The sequence below is a fragment of the Oncorhynchus gorbuscha genome, linkage group LG18, assembly GCF_021184085.1.
Source record: "Oncorhynchus gorbuscha isolate QuinsamMale2020 ecotype Even-year linkage group LG18, OgorEven_v1.0, whole genome shotgun sequence".
Classification (NCBI taxonomy): domain Eukaryota; kingdom Metazoa; phylum Chordata; class Actinopteri; order Salmoniformes; family Salmonidae; genus Oncorhynchus; species Oncorhynchus gorbuscha.
Window position 1 is genome coordinate 74,630,804 of NC_060190.1, and position 17,631 is coordinate 74,648,434.

General features: G+C 44.2%; 1 protein-coding gene across 1 annotated transcript; it reads right to left on the minus strand.

Annotated features, from left to right (window-relative positions):
* Positions 1-11,716: 11,716 nt before the first annotated feature.
* Positions 11,717-16,112, minus strand: npffl (neuropeptide FF-amide peptide precursor like). Its single transcript, XM_046312972.1, has 3 exons — positions 15,981-16,112; positions 15,677-15,792; positions 11,717-11,837 (listed from the first exon to the last, which is right to left on the minus strand). The coding sequence occupies exons 1-3, from the start codon at positions 16,110-16,112 to the stop codon at positions 11,717-11,719; spliced, it is 369 nt and encodes a 122-aa protein (XP_046168928.1).
* Between the last annotated feature and the right edge of the window lie 1,519 nt (positions 16,113-17,631).

Genomic DNA, 17,631 nt, shown 5'->3' on the forward strand with positions numbered 1-17,631 from the left:
GGAGGCAAGGGCATACTGTGCTCTCTCTCTCTCTCTCTCTCTCTCTCTCTCTCTCTCTCTCTCTCTCTCTCTCTCTCTCTCTCTCTCTCTCTCTCTCTCTCTCTCTCTCTCTCTCTCTCTCTCTCTCTCTCTCTCTCTCTCTCTCTCTCTCTCCCTCTCCCTCTCTCTCTCTCTCTCTCTCTCTCTCTCTCTCTCTCTCTCTCTCTCTCTCTCTCTCTCTCTCTCTCTCTCTCTCTCTCTCTCTCTCTCTCTCTCTCTCTCTCTCTCTCTCTCTCTCTCTCTCCCTCTCTCTCTCTTTTGCTGAGTCTTGCTCCCTCTACACGACCCCGCCCCCTCTCCACTCTCTCTCATTCTATTGGCTGGTCGTGCACCGGGGCTTATCTGCAGAATCCAACCATGCCGGAGGCTGAGGCTCTCCTAACTCCTAGAAGCAGCCAAATACATCACACCACCAGGCTTAGTAAACATATTTTAAGGGTGGGATATTTTTAAAGTCACACACCTACACAATACACCGCACGAACACATGCACTCAAACAGTACATACCGCCACTTAATTGCATAACATATAAAACACTAAATGTCACTCTCAACATAGACGTATACTGTTACCACGATGTATTTATTAACATTTATAGCCAAGACAGAGATGTTTTGAGTCATGATGAGACCATGATAAGTCATGTCATATTAAATATATCAGAATATCATCGTCAGTCATGATTAAATTAAGCTGTGACAGATAGAGTCTCTGCTGTATTCACTCTGATCAGTCACGTCCTGCAGCATAGCCTCCACTCTGATCAGTCACGTCCTGCAGCATAGCCTCCACTCTGATCAGTCACGTCCTGCAGCATAGCCTCCACTCTGATCAGTCATGTCCTGCAGCATAGCCTCCACTCTGATCAGTCACGTCCTGCAGCATATTCTCCACTCTGAGTCATGTCCTCAGCATAGCCTCCACTCTGATCAGTCACGTCCTGCAGCATATTCTCCACTCTGATCAGTCACATACTGAAGCATAGCCTCCACTCTGATCAGTCACGTCCTGCAGCATATTCTCCACTCTGATCAGTCACATACTGAAGCATAGCCTCCACTCTGATCAGGCATTTCCTGAAATATAGCCCCCACTCTGATCAGTCACGTCCTGTAGCATAGCGTCCACTCTGATTAGTCAAGTTCTGCAGCATAGCCTCCACTCTGATCAGTCACGTCCTGCAGCATAGCCTCCACTCTGATCAGTCATGTCCTGCAGCATAGCCTCCACTCTGATCAGTCACGTCCTGCAGCATAGCCTCCACTCTGATCAGTCACGTCCTGCAGCATAGCCTCCACTCTGATCAGTCACGTCCTGCAGCATAGCCTCCACTCTGATCAGTCACGTCCTGCAGCATAGCCTCCACTCTGATCAGTCACGTCCTGCAGCATAGCCTCCACTCTGATCAGTCATGTCCTGCAGCATAGCCTCCACTCTGATCAGTCACGTCCTGCAGCATAGCCTCCACTCTGATCAGTCACGTCCTGCAGCATAGCCTCCACTCTGATCAGTCACGTCCTGCAGCATAGCCTCCACTCTGATCAGTCACGTCCTGCAGCATAGCCTCCACTCTGATCAGTCACGTCCTGCAGCATAGCCTCCACTCTGATCAGTCACGTCCTGCAGCATAGCCTCCACTCTGATCAGTCACGTCCTGCAGCATAGCCTCCACTCTGATCAGTCACGTCCTGCAGCATAGCCTCCACTCTGATCAGTCACGTCCTGAAGCATAGCCTCCACTCTGATCAGCCTCCACTCTGATCAGTCATGTCCTGCAGCATAGCCTCCACTCTGATCAGTCACGTCCTGCAGCATAGCCTCCACTCTGATCAGTCACGTCCTGCAGCATAGCGTCCACTCTGATCAGTCACGTCCTGAAGCATAGCCTCCACTCTGATCAGCCTCCACTCTGATCAGTCACGTCCTGAAGCATAGCCTCCACTCTGATCAGCCTCCACTGATCAGCCTCCACTCTGATCAGTCATGTCCTGCAGCATAGCCTCCACTCTGATCAGTCACGTCCTGCAGCATTGCCTCCGTCCCTCACAGCACAACATAGCATTAATGATCTGTCAGCAGCCAGACATTCCCTAAAGGTCTGATACCTGATAACGTGGAGACATGTTTCTCATGGTAACATGAAAAATCAAATCAAATGTTATGTGTCACATGCTTGGTAAACAACAGGGTGTAAACAAACAGAGAAATGGTTATTTACGGGTTCCTTTACCAACAATGCAGAATTAAACAATAAAAAATAAGAAATAAAAAACAGAAATACTGACATGAGGATTAAATAACAATAAGGAGTAAAAATATGACGTGGCTCTACGCAGGCAGTACCAGTACCAGTACCAGTACCAGTACCATGTGCAGGCAGTACCAGTACCATGTGCAAGCAGTACTAGTACCAGTACCAGTACCATGTGCAGGCAGTACCAGTACCAGTACCATGTGCAGGCAGTACCAGTACCAGTACCAGTACAATGTGCAGGCGTACGAGGTCATTGAGGTAGATGTGTACATATAGGTAGGGGTAAAGGATAGATAATAGACAGTAACAGCAGTATACTGTAGGTAGGGGTAAAGTATAGATAATAGACAGTAACAGCAGTATACTGTAGGTAGGGGTAAAGGATAGATAATAGACAGTAACAGCAGTATACTGTAGGTAGGGGTAAAGTATAGATAATAGACAGTAACAGCAGTATACTGTAGGTAGGGGTAAAGTATAGATAATAGACAGTAACAGCAGTATACTGTAGGTAGGGGTAAAGGATAGATAATAGACAGTAACAGCAGTATACTGTAGGTAGGGGTAAAGGATAGACAATAGACAGTAACAGTAGGTATAGATAGACAATAGACAGTAACAGCAGTATACTGTAGGTAGGGGTAAAGTATAGATAGATAGGTAGGGGTAGAGACAGTAACAGCAGTATACTGTAGGTAGGGGTAAAGGATAGATAATAGACAGTAACAGCAGTATACTGTAGGTAGGGGTAAAGGATAGATAATAGACAGTAACAGCAGTATACTGTAGGTAGGGGTAAAGGATAGATAATAGACAGTAACAGCAGTATACTGTAGGTAGGGGTAAAGGATAGATAATAGACAGTAAACATACTGTAGGTAGGGGTAAAGGATAGTATACTGTAGGTAGGGGTAAAGGATAGATAATAGACAGTAACAGCAGTATACTGTCTAGGTAGGGGTAAAGGATAGATAATAGACAGTAACAGCAGTATACTGTAGGTAGGGGTAAAGGATAGATAATAGACAGTAACAGCAGTATACTGTAGGTAGGGGTAAAGGATAGATAATAGACAGTAACAGCAGTATACTGTAGGTAGGGGTAAAGGATAGATAATAGACAGTAACAGCAGTATACTGTAGGTAAAGGATAGGGTAGCAGTAACTAGACAGTAACAGCAGTATACTGTAGGTAGGGGTAAAGGATAGATAATAGACAGTAACAGCAGTATACTGTAGGTAGGGGTAAAGTAACTAGACAACAGGATAGATAATAAACAGTAACAGCAGCACATGTGGTGAGTGTGAAAGTGTGGGTATGACATCAGTATGCATGTGTGTTCATGTAGTGTGTGTGTGTGTGTGTGTGTGTGTGTGTGTGTGTGTGTGTGTGTGTGTGTGTGTGTGTGTGTGTGTGTGTGTGTGTGTGTGTGTGTGTGTGTGTGTGTGTGTGTGTGTGTGTGTGTGTGTGTGTGTGTGTGTGTGTGTGTTGGGGTGTGTGTGTGTGCGTGTGTGTGTGTGTGTGGTCGTATGTAGTGTGTGTGGGTGTGTGTGTGTGTGTGTGTTGGGGTGTCAGTGTAATTATGTGTAAGTGTGCAGGTAGACTCCAGTGTGTAGGTAGACTCCAGTGTGTAGGTAGACTCCAGTGTGTGGGTAGACTCCAGTGTGTGGGTAGACTCCAGTGTGTAGGTAGACTCCAGTGTGCAGGTAGACTCCAGTGTGTAGGTAGACTCCAGTGTGTAGGTAGACTCCAGTGTGTGGGTAGACTCCAGTGTGTAGGTAGACTCCAGTGTGTGGGTAGAGCCCAGTGTGGGTAGAGTCCAGTGTGTGTGTAGAGTCCAGTGTGTTGGGTAGAGTCCAGTGTGGGTAGAGTCCAGTGTGTGTGTAGAGTCCAGTGTGTTGGGTAGAGTCCAGTGTGTGGGTAGAGTCCAGTGTGTGGGTAGAGTCCAGTGTGGGTTTAGAGTCCAGTGTGGGTTTAGAGTCCAGTGTGGGTTTAGAGTCCAGTGTGGGTAGAGTCCAGTGTGTTGGGTAGAGTCCCGTGTGTGGGTAGAGTCCAGTGTGTTGGGTAGAGTCCAGTGTGTGGGTAGAGTCCAGTGTGTGGGTAGAGTCCAGTGTGTTGGGTAGAGTCCAGTGAGGGTTTAGAGTCCAGTGAGGGTTTAGAGTCCAGTGAGGGTTTAGAGTCCAGTGTGGGTTTAGAGTCCAGTGTGTGGGGTAGAGTCCAGAATCAGGCCTTCGTGGTAATGAATTGCTGCAAAGAAACCACTACTAAAGGACACCAATAAGAAGAAGAGACTTGCTTGGGCCAACAAACACGAGCAATGAACATTAGACCGGTGAAAATCTGTCCCGTTGGTCTGATGAGTAGCAAATTAGAGATTTTTGGTTGCAAACGCCGTGTCTTTGTGAGACACAGACTAGGCGAACGGATGATCTCCACATGTGTGGTTCCCACCGTGAAGCATGGAGGAGGAGGTGTTTGTAGTGTCCGAAAGGGTTTGGCCTACAAACTATTATGAACCCCCCCCCCCCCCCACTATGATGAGAAAGATGAGACGGTCACAATGGTGTTCTCCATTTTGTTCTACAACCCCCACAAGCGTCTTGGGACACATCTGAATTCAACCCATCCACTAACTTCTGTCTGTATCGCCCAAACAGTTTGGGCTACACACTAATATGACCCCTCTGATCTATGAAATGTATCTTTGGTAGAATGTCTGCGTGAATGTGTAGGTTTCTCCAGAGGTACTGGGGCATGTTGGTTCAGGAATAAAGCATAACAAAGTAACCTTGTTACACTGTTGTTGTTGTCGTACCTTGCGGTGGTTCAAAGAACTAATGAATTAAGAGCTATCACAGTGACAACAGGTCAGGATTCCTCCTGAGGAATAAGACTTTGTAATCAAAACAGTGACAGAGCTACGTCCCAAATGGCACCCTATTCCCTATATAGTACACTACTTTAGAAGAGGGCCCTTATGGAATAGGATGCCATTTGCGCTGTGCCCTGGGCCTGACACAACAACAGAGAGTAGAGAGCGGCTGCTGATAACAAAAACATGCTGCATTAAAAACTACATCCAGAGGTGTTTATATTTTACTATGTAGCTACAGCTCTCTCTCTCTCTCTCTCTCTCTCTCTCTCTCTCTCTCTCTCTCTCTCTCTCTCTCTCTCTCTCTCTCTCTCTCTCCCCCCTCTCTCTCTCTCTCTCTCTCTCCTCTCTCTCTCTCTCTCTCTCTCTCTCTCCCCCTCTCTCTCTCTCTCCTCTCTCTCTCTCTCTTTCTCTCTTCTCTCTCTCTCTCTCTTCTCTCTCTCTCTCTCTCTCTCTCTCTCTCTCTCTCTCTCTCTCTCTCTCTCTCTCTCTCTCTCTCTCTCTCTCTCTCTCTCTCTCTCTCTCTCTCTCCCTCTCTCTCTCTCTCTCTCTCTCTCTCTCATCTCAAAGGTGTTGTATTGGCTAGGAAACCCTTACTTGCCAAAGCAAGTGAAATTAACAATAAACTCTAAAAACTCTCAGTGAACATGGCACTCACAAAGGTCTCTCTCTCTCTCTCTAATTCAGCTGCTCTCTCTCACTGTCATGAGGGGTGATAGAGGACCTCTCTCTAACTCAGAGTCTCTCTCCAAACTCAGAAATCCCCTAGTTCTAGAGGGGAATAACTCTCTCTCTCTCCTCTCTCTCTCTCTCTCAGAGACACCTGCTCACACGCAGCATCTCTGAAGGCAAAAAACACGACAGGACAGGGCGAAACACAATCACAGCATCTCAATTCATTCTCAAAGGTGTTGTATTGGCTTAGGAAACATGTTTACATTGCCAAAGCAAGTGAAATTAACAATAAACAGAAGTGAGGAGAGACAAAACAACATAAAAACAATTAGAAATGAACAGTGAACATGGCACTCACAAAGGTCTCTCTCTCCTCTTTCTCTAATTGTGCTGCTCTCTCTCACTTTCTCTACCTTGGTAAACCATTGTATTTAGTTAGCAGCCCTTTTCTCTCTCATCTTTCACCTTTTATCTCTCATCCTTCACCTTTTCTCTCTCATCCTTCACCTTTTCTCTCTCATCCTTCACCTTTTCTCTCTCATCCTTCACCTTTTCTCTCTCATCCTTCACCTTTTCTCTCTCATCCTTCACCTTTTCTCTCTCATCCTTCACCTTTTCTATCTCATCCTGCACCTTTTCTATCTCATCCTTCACCTTTTCTCTCTCATCCTTCACCTTTTCTCTCCCATCCTTCACCTTTTCTCTCTCATCCTTCACCTTTTCTCTCTCATCCTTCACCTTTTCTATCTCCTCCTTCACCTTTTCTATCTCATCCTTCACCTTTTCTCTCTCATCCTTCACCTTTTCTATCTCCTCCTTCACCTTTTCTATCTCCTCCTTCACCTTTTCTATCTCATCCTTCACCTTTTCTCTCTCATCCTTCACCTTTTCTATCTCATCCTGCACCTTTTCTATCTCATCCTTCACCTTTTCTCTCTCATCCTTCACCTTTTCTCTCTCATCCTTCACCTTTTCTATCTCCTCCTTCACCTTTTCTATCTCATCCTTCACCTTTTCTCTCCTCCTTCACCTTTTCTCTCTCATCCTTCACCTTTTCTCTCTCAATCCTTCACTTTTTCTCTCTCATCCTTCACCACAGAAAGAAAAACACAATTGTATGGGTCTGCAGGACAATGTCTGACTCAGGTTTTCTAAGGATCCGTCTTCACACAAGATCAATGGGTACTTTAAACTGCCTTAAGTAAGTGTATAGTAAACCAGCCTTAACTAAATATTTATGACATTCACCAAAAACATTCATGATAAATCTACATGCGGTGGACATAATGAAGAAAGGGTGTTACACAGCGTGATATTACACATTAGTTCCTTTCAGGGACTGAATATATCATGTAGCTAGCGGTTTTAAATTCATGAAGCGTATTACCCCTCGTCTCGTTATTTTGTATTGTTTGATGAGTTTCATAATTACATTTCACCTCATGCTAATGCAAGTTCAATGCATTACAAGACATAGCTGAACGTATTTATCTACTACACTGAGTGATGTTGGATTAAGTGAAGGGGAAAATAACATAAAAGGATGTCCCAAAGACTGTTTTAATTTGCATCCTGTGTCCCCTGATGGGAACTGTAAATGTATGGGTGAATAGACCAGCATAATAACTCCAAGTGTGGCCAATTCATTCCAAAATCCTTGTTTATACATTCTGTCTGGTAGAGGGGACATTTTTATTATACCTCCCTCTCCTCCTCCTTTTCTTCCTCCTCCTCTTCCTCCTCCTCTTCCTCCCCCTCCTCCTCTTCCTCCCCCTCCTCCTCTTCATCCTCCTCCTCCTCCTCTTCCTCCCCCTCCTCCTCTTCCTCTCCCTCCTCCTCTCCTCCTCCCCCTCCTCCTCTTCATCCTCCTCCTCCTCCTCTTCCTCCCCTCCTCCTCTTCATCCTCCTCCTCCTCCTCCTTCCTCTCCCCTCCTCCTCTTCCTCCCCCTCCTCCTCTTCCTCCCCTCCTCCTCTTCATCCCCCTCCTCCTCTTCCTCCCCCTCCTCCCTTCCTCCCCTCCTCCTCCTCCTCCTCCTCCCCCCTCCTCCTCATCCTCCCCCTCCTCCTCTTCCTCCCTGGTAGAGGGGATTATACCTCCTCTCCTCCTCCTTTTCTTCCTCCTCCTCTTCCTCCTCCCTCTTCCCTCCCCCTCCTCCTCTTCCTCCCCCTCCTTTCTTCATATCCTCCTCCCTCCTCCTCCTCCTTTTCTTCCTCCTCCTCCTCCTCCCTCCTCTTCCTCTCCTCCTCCTCTTCCTCCCCTCCTCCTCTTCATCCTCCTCCTCCTCCTCTTCCTCCCCCTCCTCCTCTTCATCATCCTCCTCCTCCTCCTCCTCTTCCTCCCGCTCCTCCTCTTCCCCCCCCTCCTCCTCTTCATCCTCCTCCTCCTCCTCCTCCTCTTCCTCCCCCTCCTCCTCTTCATCCTCCTCCTCCTCTTCCTCCCCCTTCTCCTCTTCCTCCCCCTCCTCCTCTTCCTCCTCCTCTTCCTCCTCTTTGTGTGGAAGCTACTATGTGAAAACAGTCTATACAGATGTTAGATCTTAATTTGACCAGTTTATCTCAGCAGGAAAATAATCCTGCAGCGACAGGAAATGTGAATTATTGTGTGGATTACAATTAATGGATATTTTTGATACACATTTTTGTTAGAATACCATCAAACTTGATATACCCTAAGTGTCATATGGCATTTCAGAAATAAGATTTGTGTTTCGTTCATTACAAGATACGTGACTTTTATTTACCTGCATCTGTCCAGATTGTAATTGTATTTTTATATTTGTATTTATTGGAGATCAGCATCAGTTCCTGTCAAGGCAGCAGCTACTCTTCCTGGTGTTTATTATGGATCCCCATCAGTTCCTGTCAAGGCAGCAGCTACTCTTCCTGGGGGTTTATTAAGGATCCCTATTAGTTCCCGCCAAGGCAGCAGCTACTCTTCCTGGGGGTTTATTAAGGATCGATCCCTATTAGTTCCTGCCAAGGCAGCAGCTACTCTTCCTGGGGTTTATTATGGATCCCCATAAGTTCCTGCCAAAGCAGCAGCTACTCTTCCTGGGGTTTATTAAAGCAGCAGCAACTACTCTTCCTGAAGTTTATTATGGATCCCCTCAGTTCCTGCCAAGGCAGCAGCTACTCTTCCTGGGGTTTATTATGGATCCCCATCAGTTACTGCCAAGGCAGCAGCTACTCTTCCTGAGATTTATTATGGATCCCCATCAGTTCCTGCCAAGGCAGCAGCTACTCTTTCTGGGGTTTATTATATATCCCCATCAGTTCCTGCCAAGGCAGCTACTCTTCCTGGGGTTTATTATGTATCCCCATCAGTTCCTGCCAAGGCAGCTACTCTTCCTGGGGTTTATTATGTATCCCCATCAGTTCCTGCCAAAGCAGCAGCTCCTCTTCCTGGGGTTTATTAAGGATCCCTATGAGTTCCTGCCAAGGCAGCAGCTCCTCTTCCTGGGGTTTATTAAGGATCCCTATGAGTTCCTGCCAAGGCAGCAGCTACTCTTCCTGAGGTTTATTAAGGATCCCTATTAGTTCCTGCCAAGGCAGCAGCTACTCTTCCTGAGGTTTATTATGGATCCCCATCAGTTCCTGACAAAGCAGCAGCTACTCTTCCTGAGGTTTATTAAGGATCCCTATTAGTTCCTGCCAAGGCAGCAGCTACTCTTCCTGGGGTCCAAACACACTTACATCACAGTGTAAAACAAAAGATAAAACAGTGTGGAATAGAGTTCCATGTAGTCATGGCTCTATGTAGTACTGTGGAATAGAGTTCCATGTAGTCATGGCTCTATGTAGTACTGTGGAATAGAGTTCCATGTAGTCATGGCTCTATGTAGTACTGTGGAATAGAGGTCCATGTCGTCATGGCTCTATGTAGTACTGTGGAATAGAGTTCCATGTAGTCATGGCTCTATGTAGTACTGTGGAATAGAGTTCCATGTAGTCATGGCTCTATGTAGTACTGTGGAATAGAGTTCCAGGTGGTCATGGCTCTATGTAGTACTGTGGAATAGAGTTCCATGTAGTCATGGCTCTATGTAGTACTGTGGAATAGAGTTCCATGTAGTCATGGCTCTATGTAGTACTGTGGAATAGAGTTCCATGTAGTCATGGCTCTATGTAGTACTGTGGAATAGAGTTCCATGTAGTCATGGCTCTATGTAGTACTGTGGAATAGAGTTCCATGTAGTCATGGCTCTATGTAGTACTGTGGAATAGAGTTCCAGGTGGTCATGGCTCTATGTAGTACTGTGGAATAGAGTTCCATGTAGTCATGGCTCTATGTAGTACTGTGGAATAGAGTTCCATGTAGTCATGGCTCTATGTAGTACTGTGGAATAGAGTTCCATGTAGTCATGGCTCTATGTAGTACTGTGGAATAGAGTTCCATGTAGTCATGGCTCTATGTAGTACTGTGGAATAGAGTTCCATGTAGTCATGGCTCTATGTAGTACTGTGGAATAGAGTTCCAGGTGGTCATGGCTCTATGTAGTACTGTGGAATAGAGTTCCATGTAGTCATGGCTCTATGTAGTACTGTGGAATAGAGTTCCATGTAGTCATGGCTCTATGTAGTACTGTGGAATAGAGTTCCATGTAGTCATGGCTCTATGTAGTACTGTGGAATAGAGTTCCATGTAGTCATGGCTCTATGTAGTACTGTGGAATAGAGTTCCATGTAGTCATGGCTCTATGTAGTACTGTGGAATAGAGTTCCATGTAGTCATGGCTCTATGTAGTACTGTGGAATAGAGTTCCAGGTGGTCATGGCTCTATGTAGTACTGTGGAATAGAGTTCCATGTAGTCATGGCTCTATGTAGTACTGTGGAATAGAGTTCCATGTAGTCATGGCTCTATGTAGTACTGTGGAATAGAGTTCCATGTAGTCATGGCTCTATGTAGTACTGTGGAATAGAGTTCCATGTAGTCATGGCTCTATGTAGTACTGTGGAATAGAGTTCCAGGTGGTCATGGCTCTACTACTACTACTACATAGAAATAAATGGTTTAAACCATGACAGAGAGGTGGGGGTGTTTGTTTCATTTGGAAAGTTTTATTTTCATAACAGAAATACAGTAACTACAAACTACTATGTTGTTCAGAGTGATAAACAGGATAACATAAATACAGTAACTACTAACTACTACGTTGGGATGTTCTCTTGATAAATGCGTAAATTAGACCATTGTCCTGTCCTGCTAAGCATTCAAAATGTAACGAGTACTTTTGGGGTGTCATGGAAAATGTATGGAGTAAAAAGTATATATTTTTATTTAGGAATGTAGTAAAGTGAAAGTTAAATAAATAGTAAAGTACAGATACCTCTTAAGTAGTACTTTAAAGTATTTTATAATATTCGCATCAAAATCTGTTGCCAGCTGGACGGAAACTAGCTTGTTGCTCAACAGAAGTGGATCAGAGAAACTCTAGGGTCTATACACTAAGGGGTTGTTCTGGCTCATATTGAGTCAATATTGACCCTCTCCAATCACCCACAACACTCATAACAGACACTTTCAAGTCAGACGCCTTTATTGGTTAAACAGAGAATGGCAGAGCAACAATCAAAAGTACACTGCCAATTAACAGCAGCTCTAACTTTAGGTGCACTTGATTCAGGTCGCCCGAATATGTGGCGTGATGAATCAAGCGCACCTACTCTGTTTTCAACTTTCTCCCAGAAGTGGTGGGTTTTTACTAGGTTCCAAGATCTCCTAGTTCTGTACAGCTTAATGGAATGGAACTCAGCAGGTTAGGGAGAGAGAACATTTATCTACTGGATAATGTATGAGTCCATATTTTACTTTCAACCTATATTTGCTGGGTGTTGAACCAAATTCTTTATTACCAGCAGAGATGTGAGTGAGCCTATTTCTTGCCAAATCTCTGCGGCACAGCCATGCCCCAGATATGTCCTGGAGCCTGCTCCCAGTCTCTGGACTGTATCCTGTCCCCCATCATCAAGTCTCCTCTGCTGTCACGACCAAACCTGCATGGGAGATAGGAGTAATTATTCAGTATCAGGTAGCACCCCAATGTCAACCTATTCCCTATGTAGTGCACTACCCTAAACGGCCCTGGACATAAGTAGTGTCCCTCATAGGGAATAGGAGGCTCCCGAGTGGCGCAGCGGTCTAAGGCACTGCATCTCAGTGCTAAAGGCAGACCCTGCCTTTACAGACCCTGGTTCAATTCCAGGCTGTATAACAACCAGCTGTGATTGGGAGTCCCGTAGGGCGGTGCACAATTAGCCCAGCATTGTCCGGGGTAGGCCCTCATTGTAAATAAGAATTTGTTCTTTACTGACCTGCCTAGTTAAATAAAGGTAAAATTAAATTAAAATAAGGAACCTCCGAGAAGCTGAACTGCTGGTGGAGCTGAGTGTGAAATATTATTCATACATTACTATTCAAACTGGCTCACTATGTTATCAACACAGTGTTGTTTTTCAGTGTTTGAATAAAGTAGGATAACTAGTAGGATAACATTCTGTCATAAAGAGCACATGTTCACCATTTAAAAAAAAACATGTTTTCCATTTCAAGATGTTAAATTAAAAAATGACTATGGTGTCTATTAAGTGCCAAATAAAGTAACAGGGTTGACTGTAACAGAGTTGACTGTAACAGAGTTAACTGTAACAGGGTTGAATGTAACAGGGTTGAATGTAACAGGGTTGAATGTAACAGGGTTGAATGTAACAGAGTTGACTGTAACAGGGTTGACTGTAACAGGGTTGACTGTAACAGAGTTGACTGTAACAGGGTTGACTGTAACAGAGTTGACTGTAACAGGGTTGAATGTAACAGGGTTGACTGTACCAGGGTTGACTGTAACAGAGTTGACTGTAACAGGGTTGAATGTAACAGGGTTGAATGTAACAGGGTTGACTGTAACAGAGTTGAATGTAACAGGGTTGAATGTAACAGGGTTGACTGTAACAGAGTTGACTGTAACAGAGTTGACTGTAACAGGGTTGACTATAACAGGGTTGAATGTAACAGGGTTGAATGTAACAGGGTTGAATGTAACAGGGTTGACTGTAACAGAGTTGACTGTAACAGGGTTGACTGTAACAGGGTTGACTGTAACAGAGTTGACTGTAACAGGGTTGACTGTAACAGGGTTGAATGTAACAGGGTTGAATGTAACAGGGTTGAATGTAACAGGGTTGACTGTAACAGGGTTGACTGTAACAGGGTTGACTGTAACAGGGTTGACTGTAACAGGGTTGAATGTAACAGGGTTGACTGTAACAGGGTTGACTGTAACAGGGTTGAATGTAACAGAGCTGATGATTTCATCTTAAATCAGCCATAAATCCCCTTATGACAGGGGGAACGGAAACCTGTTGTGTGTGCAACAGGGAGTGAAAATTCAATGCAAGCTACACAAAAGAAACTATAATTGTTTAAAACATTACTAGCCTGTCTATCTATGGGTAACAAGGTTGACATGTTATGTTCAACCAGCTCAGATTTCTACCACAAAACACCAGAAAATAGCCAACAAAAGAGTAGAACCATCTCACCTGCTTTTACACTATAATTTGACTATTAGATGTTCAATGTTTTCTGTTGAAAACATCAATATTTAAAAAAGGAATAGTGGTGTTAAGCCCTGACCTCGGAGATCCTTTTTATGTCTCTATTTTGGTTTGGTCAGGGCGTGAGTTGGGGTGGGCATTTCTATGTGTTGTGTTTCTATGATTTTCTATATCTAGGTTTTGGCCGGGTGTGGTTCTCAATCAGGGACGGCTGTCTATCGTTGTCTCTGATTGGGAACCATACTTAGTTAGCCTTTTTTCAACCACCTGTCTCGGTGTGAAATTGACATTCTTTATGGCACTTAGCCTCAAGCTTCACGTTTTTGTTTTGAAGGGGGTATTATTTTATTCGGCATCTTTTTCTTAATTAAAGAACATGTACCAAACTGCACCTTGGTCCACTCCTTTCATCGACCGTGACAAGTGTCACCATATTAAAATGAGAGATCAGTTCAACGTAACAGGGTTGACTTTAAAATGAGAGATCAGTTCAACGAAACAGGGCTGACATTAAAATGAGAATTCAGTTCAACGAAACAGGGTTGACATTAAAATGAGAGATCAGTTCAACGTAACAGGGCTGACATTAAAATGAGAGATCAGTTCAACGAAACAGGGCTGACATTAAAATGAGAGATCAGTTCAGCGAAACAGGGCTGACATTAAAATGAGAATTCAGTTCAACGTAACAGGGCTGACATTAAAATGAGAATTCAGTTCAGCGAAACAGGGTTGACATTAAAATGAGAATTCAGTTCAGCGAAACAGGGTTGACATTAAAATGAGAGATCAGTTCAACGTAACAGGGCTGACGTTAAAATGAGAGATCAGTTCAACGTAACAGGGCTGACATTAAAATGAGAGATCAGTTCAACGTAACAGGGCTGACGTTAAAATGAGAGATCAGTTCAACGTAACAGGGCTGACTTTAAAATGAGAGATCAGTTCAACGTAACAGGGCTGACATTAAAATGAGAGATCAGTTCAACGTAACAGGGCTGACGTTAAAATGAGAGATCAGTTCAACGTAACAGGGTTGACATTAAAATGAGAGATCAGTTCAACGTAACAGGGCTGACATTAAAATGAGAGATCAGTTCAACGTAACAGGGCTGACATTAAAATGAGAGATCAGTTCAACGTAACAGGGCTGACATTAAAATGAGAGATCAGTTCAACGTAACAGGGTTGACATTAAAATGAGAGATCAGTTCAACGTAACAGGGCTGACATTAAAATGAGAGATCAGTTCAACGTAACAGGGCTGACATTAAAATGAGAGATCAGTTCAACGTAACAGGGCTGACATTAAAATGAGAGATCAGTTCAACGTAACAGGGTTGACATTAAAATGAGAGATCAGTTCAACGTAACAGGGCTGACATTAAAATGAGAGATCAGTTCAACGTAACAGGGTTGACATTAAAATGAGAGATCAGTTCAACGTAACAGGGCTGACATTAAAATGAGAGATCAGTTCAACGTAACAGGGCTGACATTAAAATGAGAGATCAGTTCAACGTAACAGGGCTGACATTAAAATGAGAGATCAGTTCAACGTAACAGGGCTGACATTAAAATGAGAAATCAGTTCAACGTAACAGGGTTGACATTAAAATGAGAGATCAGTTCAACGTAACAGGGCTGACATTAAAATGAGAGATCAGTTCAACGTAACAGGGCTGACATTAAAATGAGAGATCAGTTCAACGTAACAGGGTTGACATTAAAATGAGAGATCAGTTCAACGTAACAGGGCTGACATTAAAATGAGGGACAGACGTTAATGAATCACTGAATCACAATTTATAAATAATCATCTTCAGAAAATGAAGCAGCAAAATAACTAGAGCTTTACAAAGGTGGTGAAACCTGGGAGAATTGGTGGAATTAAGTGGGTTGAAATCTTCATAGAAGTGACAGAGGGTTGAAGGAGGGTCACGTTAAAATGCTGCATTTAGATGTATTGAATTATCCATGTAACAGAGGGTTGACGGAGGGTCACGTTAAAATGCTGCATTTAGATATATTAAATTCTCCATGGAAACAGGCTTTTAAAATTCAATTTTGGTGCACATTTTCTACTTTAAATATCAAAGGGCCAAAAGACACTCTTTTCACGGAAAGACTCAATTGTGATTCTGCGGTTCGGTGACAGATAGGCTCCTCGACTCTGAGAGGTGACGTTATGTTTATATGCACTATACATATATTACACAGTGAACTGGAACATCTGAGGTTGGTAAAGGGAAGATAGGTGACACACAAACACAGATCCTCACCTCTGAGGCTGGTGGAGAACGGAGGGGTTCCTGCTGTTTCTCTGGAGCAGAGAGTGAATGACAGCGGCTAGGAGACGATCGTCCAACTCGTTAAACCCTTCCACGTGCTCGCCCTCCTGTCAAACAACCAAACTTTGTTAAACAGATAGAAATGCAACAAATAGAACTGACATGATTCCTTATTCTATGTAAAAAAATATATATATATGTTTGTTCTATGCATCATATTTCTATCTGAATGTTCCAAAAAACATTGCACCCTGCTGAATGCTCCCCAGACTTGTTTTGTAGTGGTCAGTCTTACCAGAACCTCTGCTGATTCCCTCGGCAGATTGTTGTTCTCCACACCCCTCTCCTCCTGCAGACACTGACCCACCCCAGCCATGGCTAGGATCAGACCTACCAGGACCCCCCACAGCGCTGTGTCCACGTTCATGCTTCTGTTCTCTGGGTGGGTGGTGAGGACGTCGGATGGATGGATGGAAGACGGACGGAGGATGGAGCTCACACCTGTCGTTAGAATGAAACCAGTAGATAAAGAAAGACTATATTAGAATGCTTTTACCTGGTAAGCAAGTTTAGTTTTTTTCGAAACCCTATGATGCATGGACGAGAGACAGAACAAAATTTCACCTGTTGGTTTCACTGTTCTTTACTCCTCTTATCTTCAGATGCTGGCGCAAGTCTTTAGGCGAGATACTTGCTGCTCCCGGTCTTGCTCTGACTCGTTCTTCTGGAGCCCCAGCTGCCCTGACATGGATGATGGGTGCATATAGCTGGCCTTATATGCCAACACACGCCCACCACTTCCTGAGCTTCAGGAGCCTCAGGAGATGGGGCAGATGAATGGTCAGTGGGTCAGGGGACTGGTAAGCGCTGTAGGGACCAGGGAGAGTGACCGTGGCGTTATTAGGTCACCACGGGAGGAAGAACGGCTCTTAACATGATGGTAGTCCATTTGGTGGGATGAAGGGGAGGCAGATGTGCATTAAGGGTCCCTGAAGTGACAACACACACACACACACACAAAGTAACTGTGCATTATAGGGCCTCGAAGGGCCCCCGTGACTAAACAGTGTTATTGAAAAGATAAATCCTTTCTTATGGATTCCGATCCATTTACAAGTTACTTTCACAATATCAGCCAGTTGTCTTCCGGAACATTCAGTGGCCTAAAGGCATCACAGTGAAAGGAGATGGACTTGTATTGTCATCGTCGGTTTATCTCTACAGCAACATTTCAGTGGTAGGTATAAAACCATGAGAGAAGACGGAGGGAAACTATGACAACAAATGACCTCTTCCCCTCGCTAAGACACCAACATTGACAATACTCTGTAGAGTACCCAGCAAATACAGAACCAAGGAGTTGTCTGTAGGTTTCACCATGTAAAAGATAGACAACAAAAAAAAGATTAGGCATGTCTTAGGCCTTTTTTATTTTATTTAACTAGGCAAGTCAGTTAAGAACAAATTCTTATTTACAATGACTGCCTACACTGGCCAAACCTAGATGACGCTGGGCCAATTGTGTTCCGCCCTATGGGACTCCCCCAATCACAGCCAAATGTGATACAGCTCGGTTCCGAACGAGGGAACAAAACATCAATATTTTGGGTCCATGGCCAGGAAACTCCCCGGACTTTAATCCCATTGAGAACTTGTGGTCAATCCTCAAGAGGCGGGTGGACAAACAAAACCCCACAAATTCTGACAAACTCCAAGCATTAATTATGCAAGAATGGGCTGCCATCAGTCAGGATGTGGCCCAGAAGTTAATTGACAGCATGTCAGGGCAGATTGCAGAGGTCTTGGAAAAGAATGGTCAACACTGCAAATATTGATTCTTTGCTTCAACTTCATGTAATTGTCAATAAAAGCATTTGACACTTATGAAATGCTTGTAATTATACTTCAGTATTCCATAGTAACATCTGACATAAATATCTAAAGAC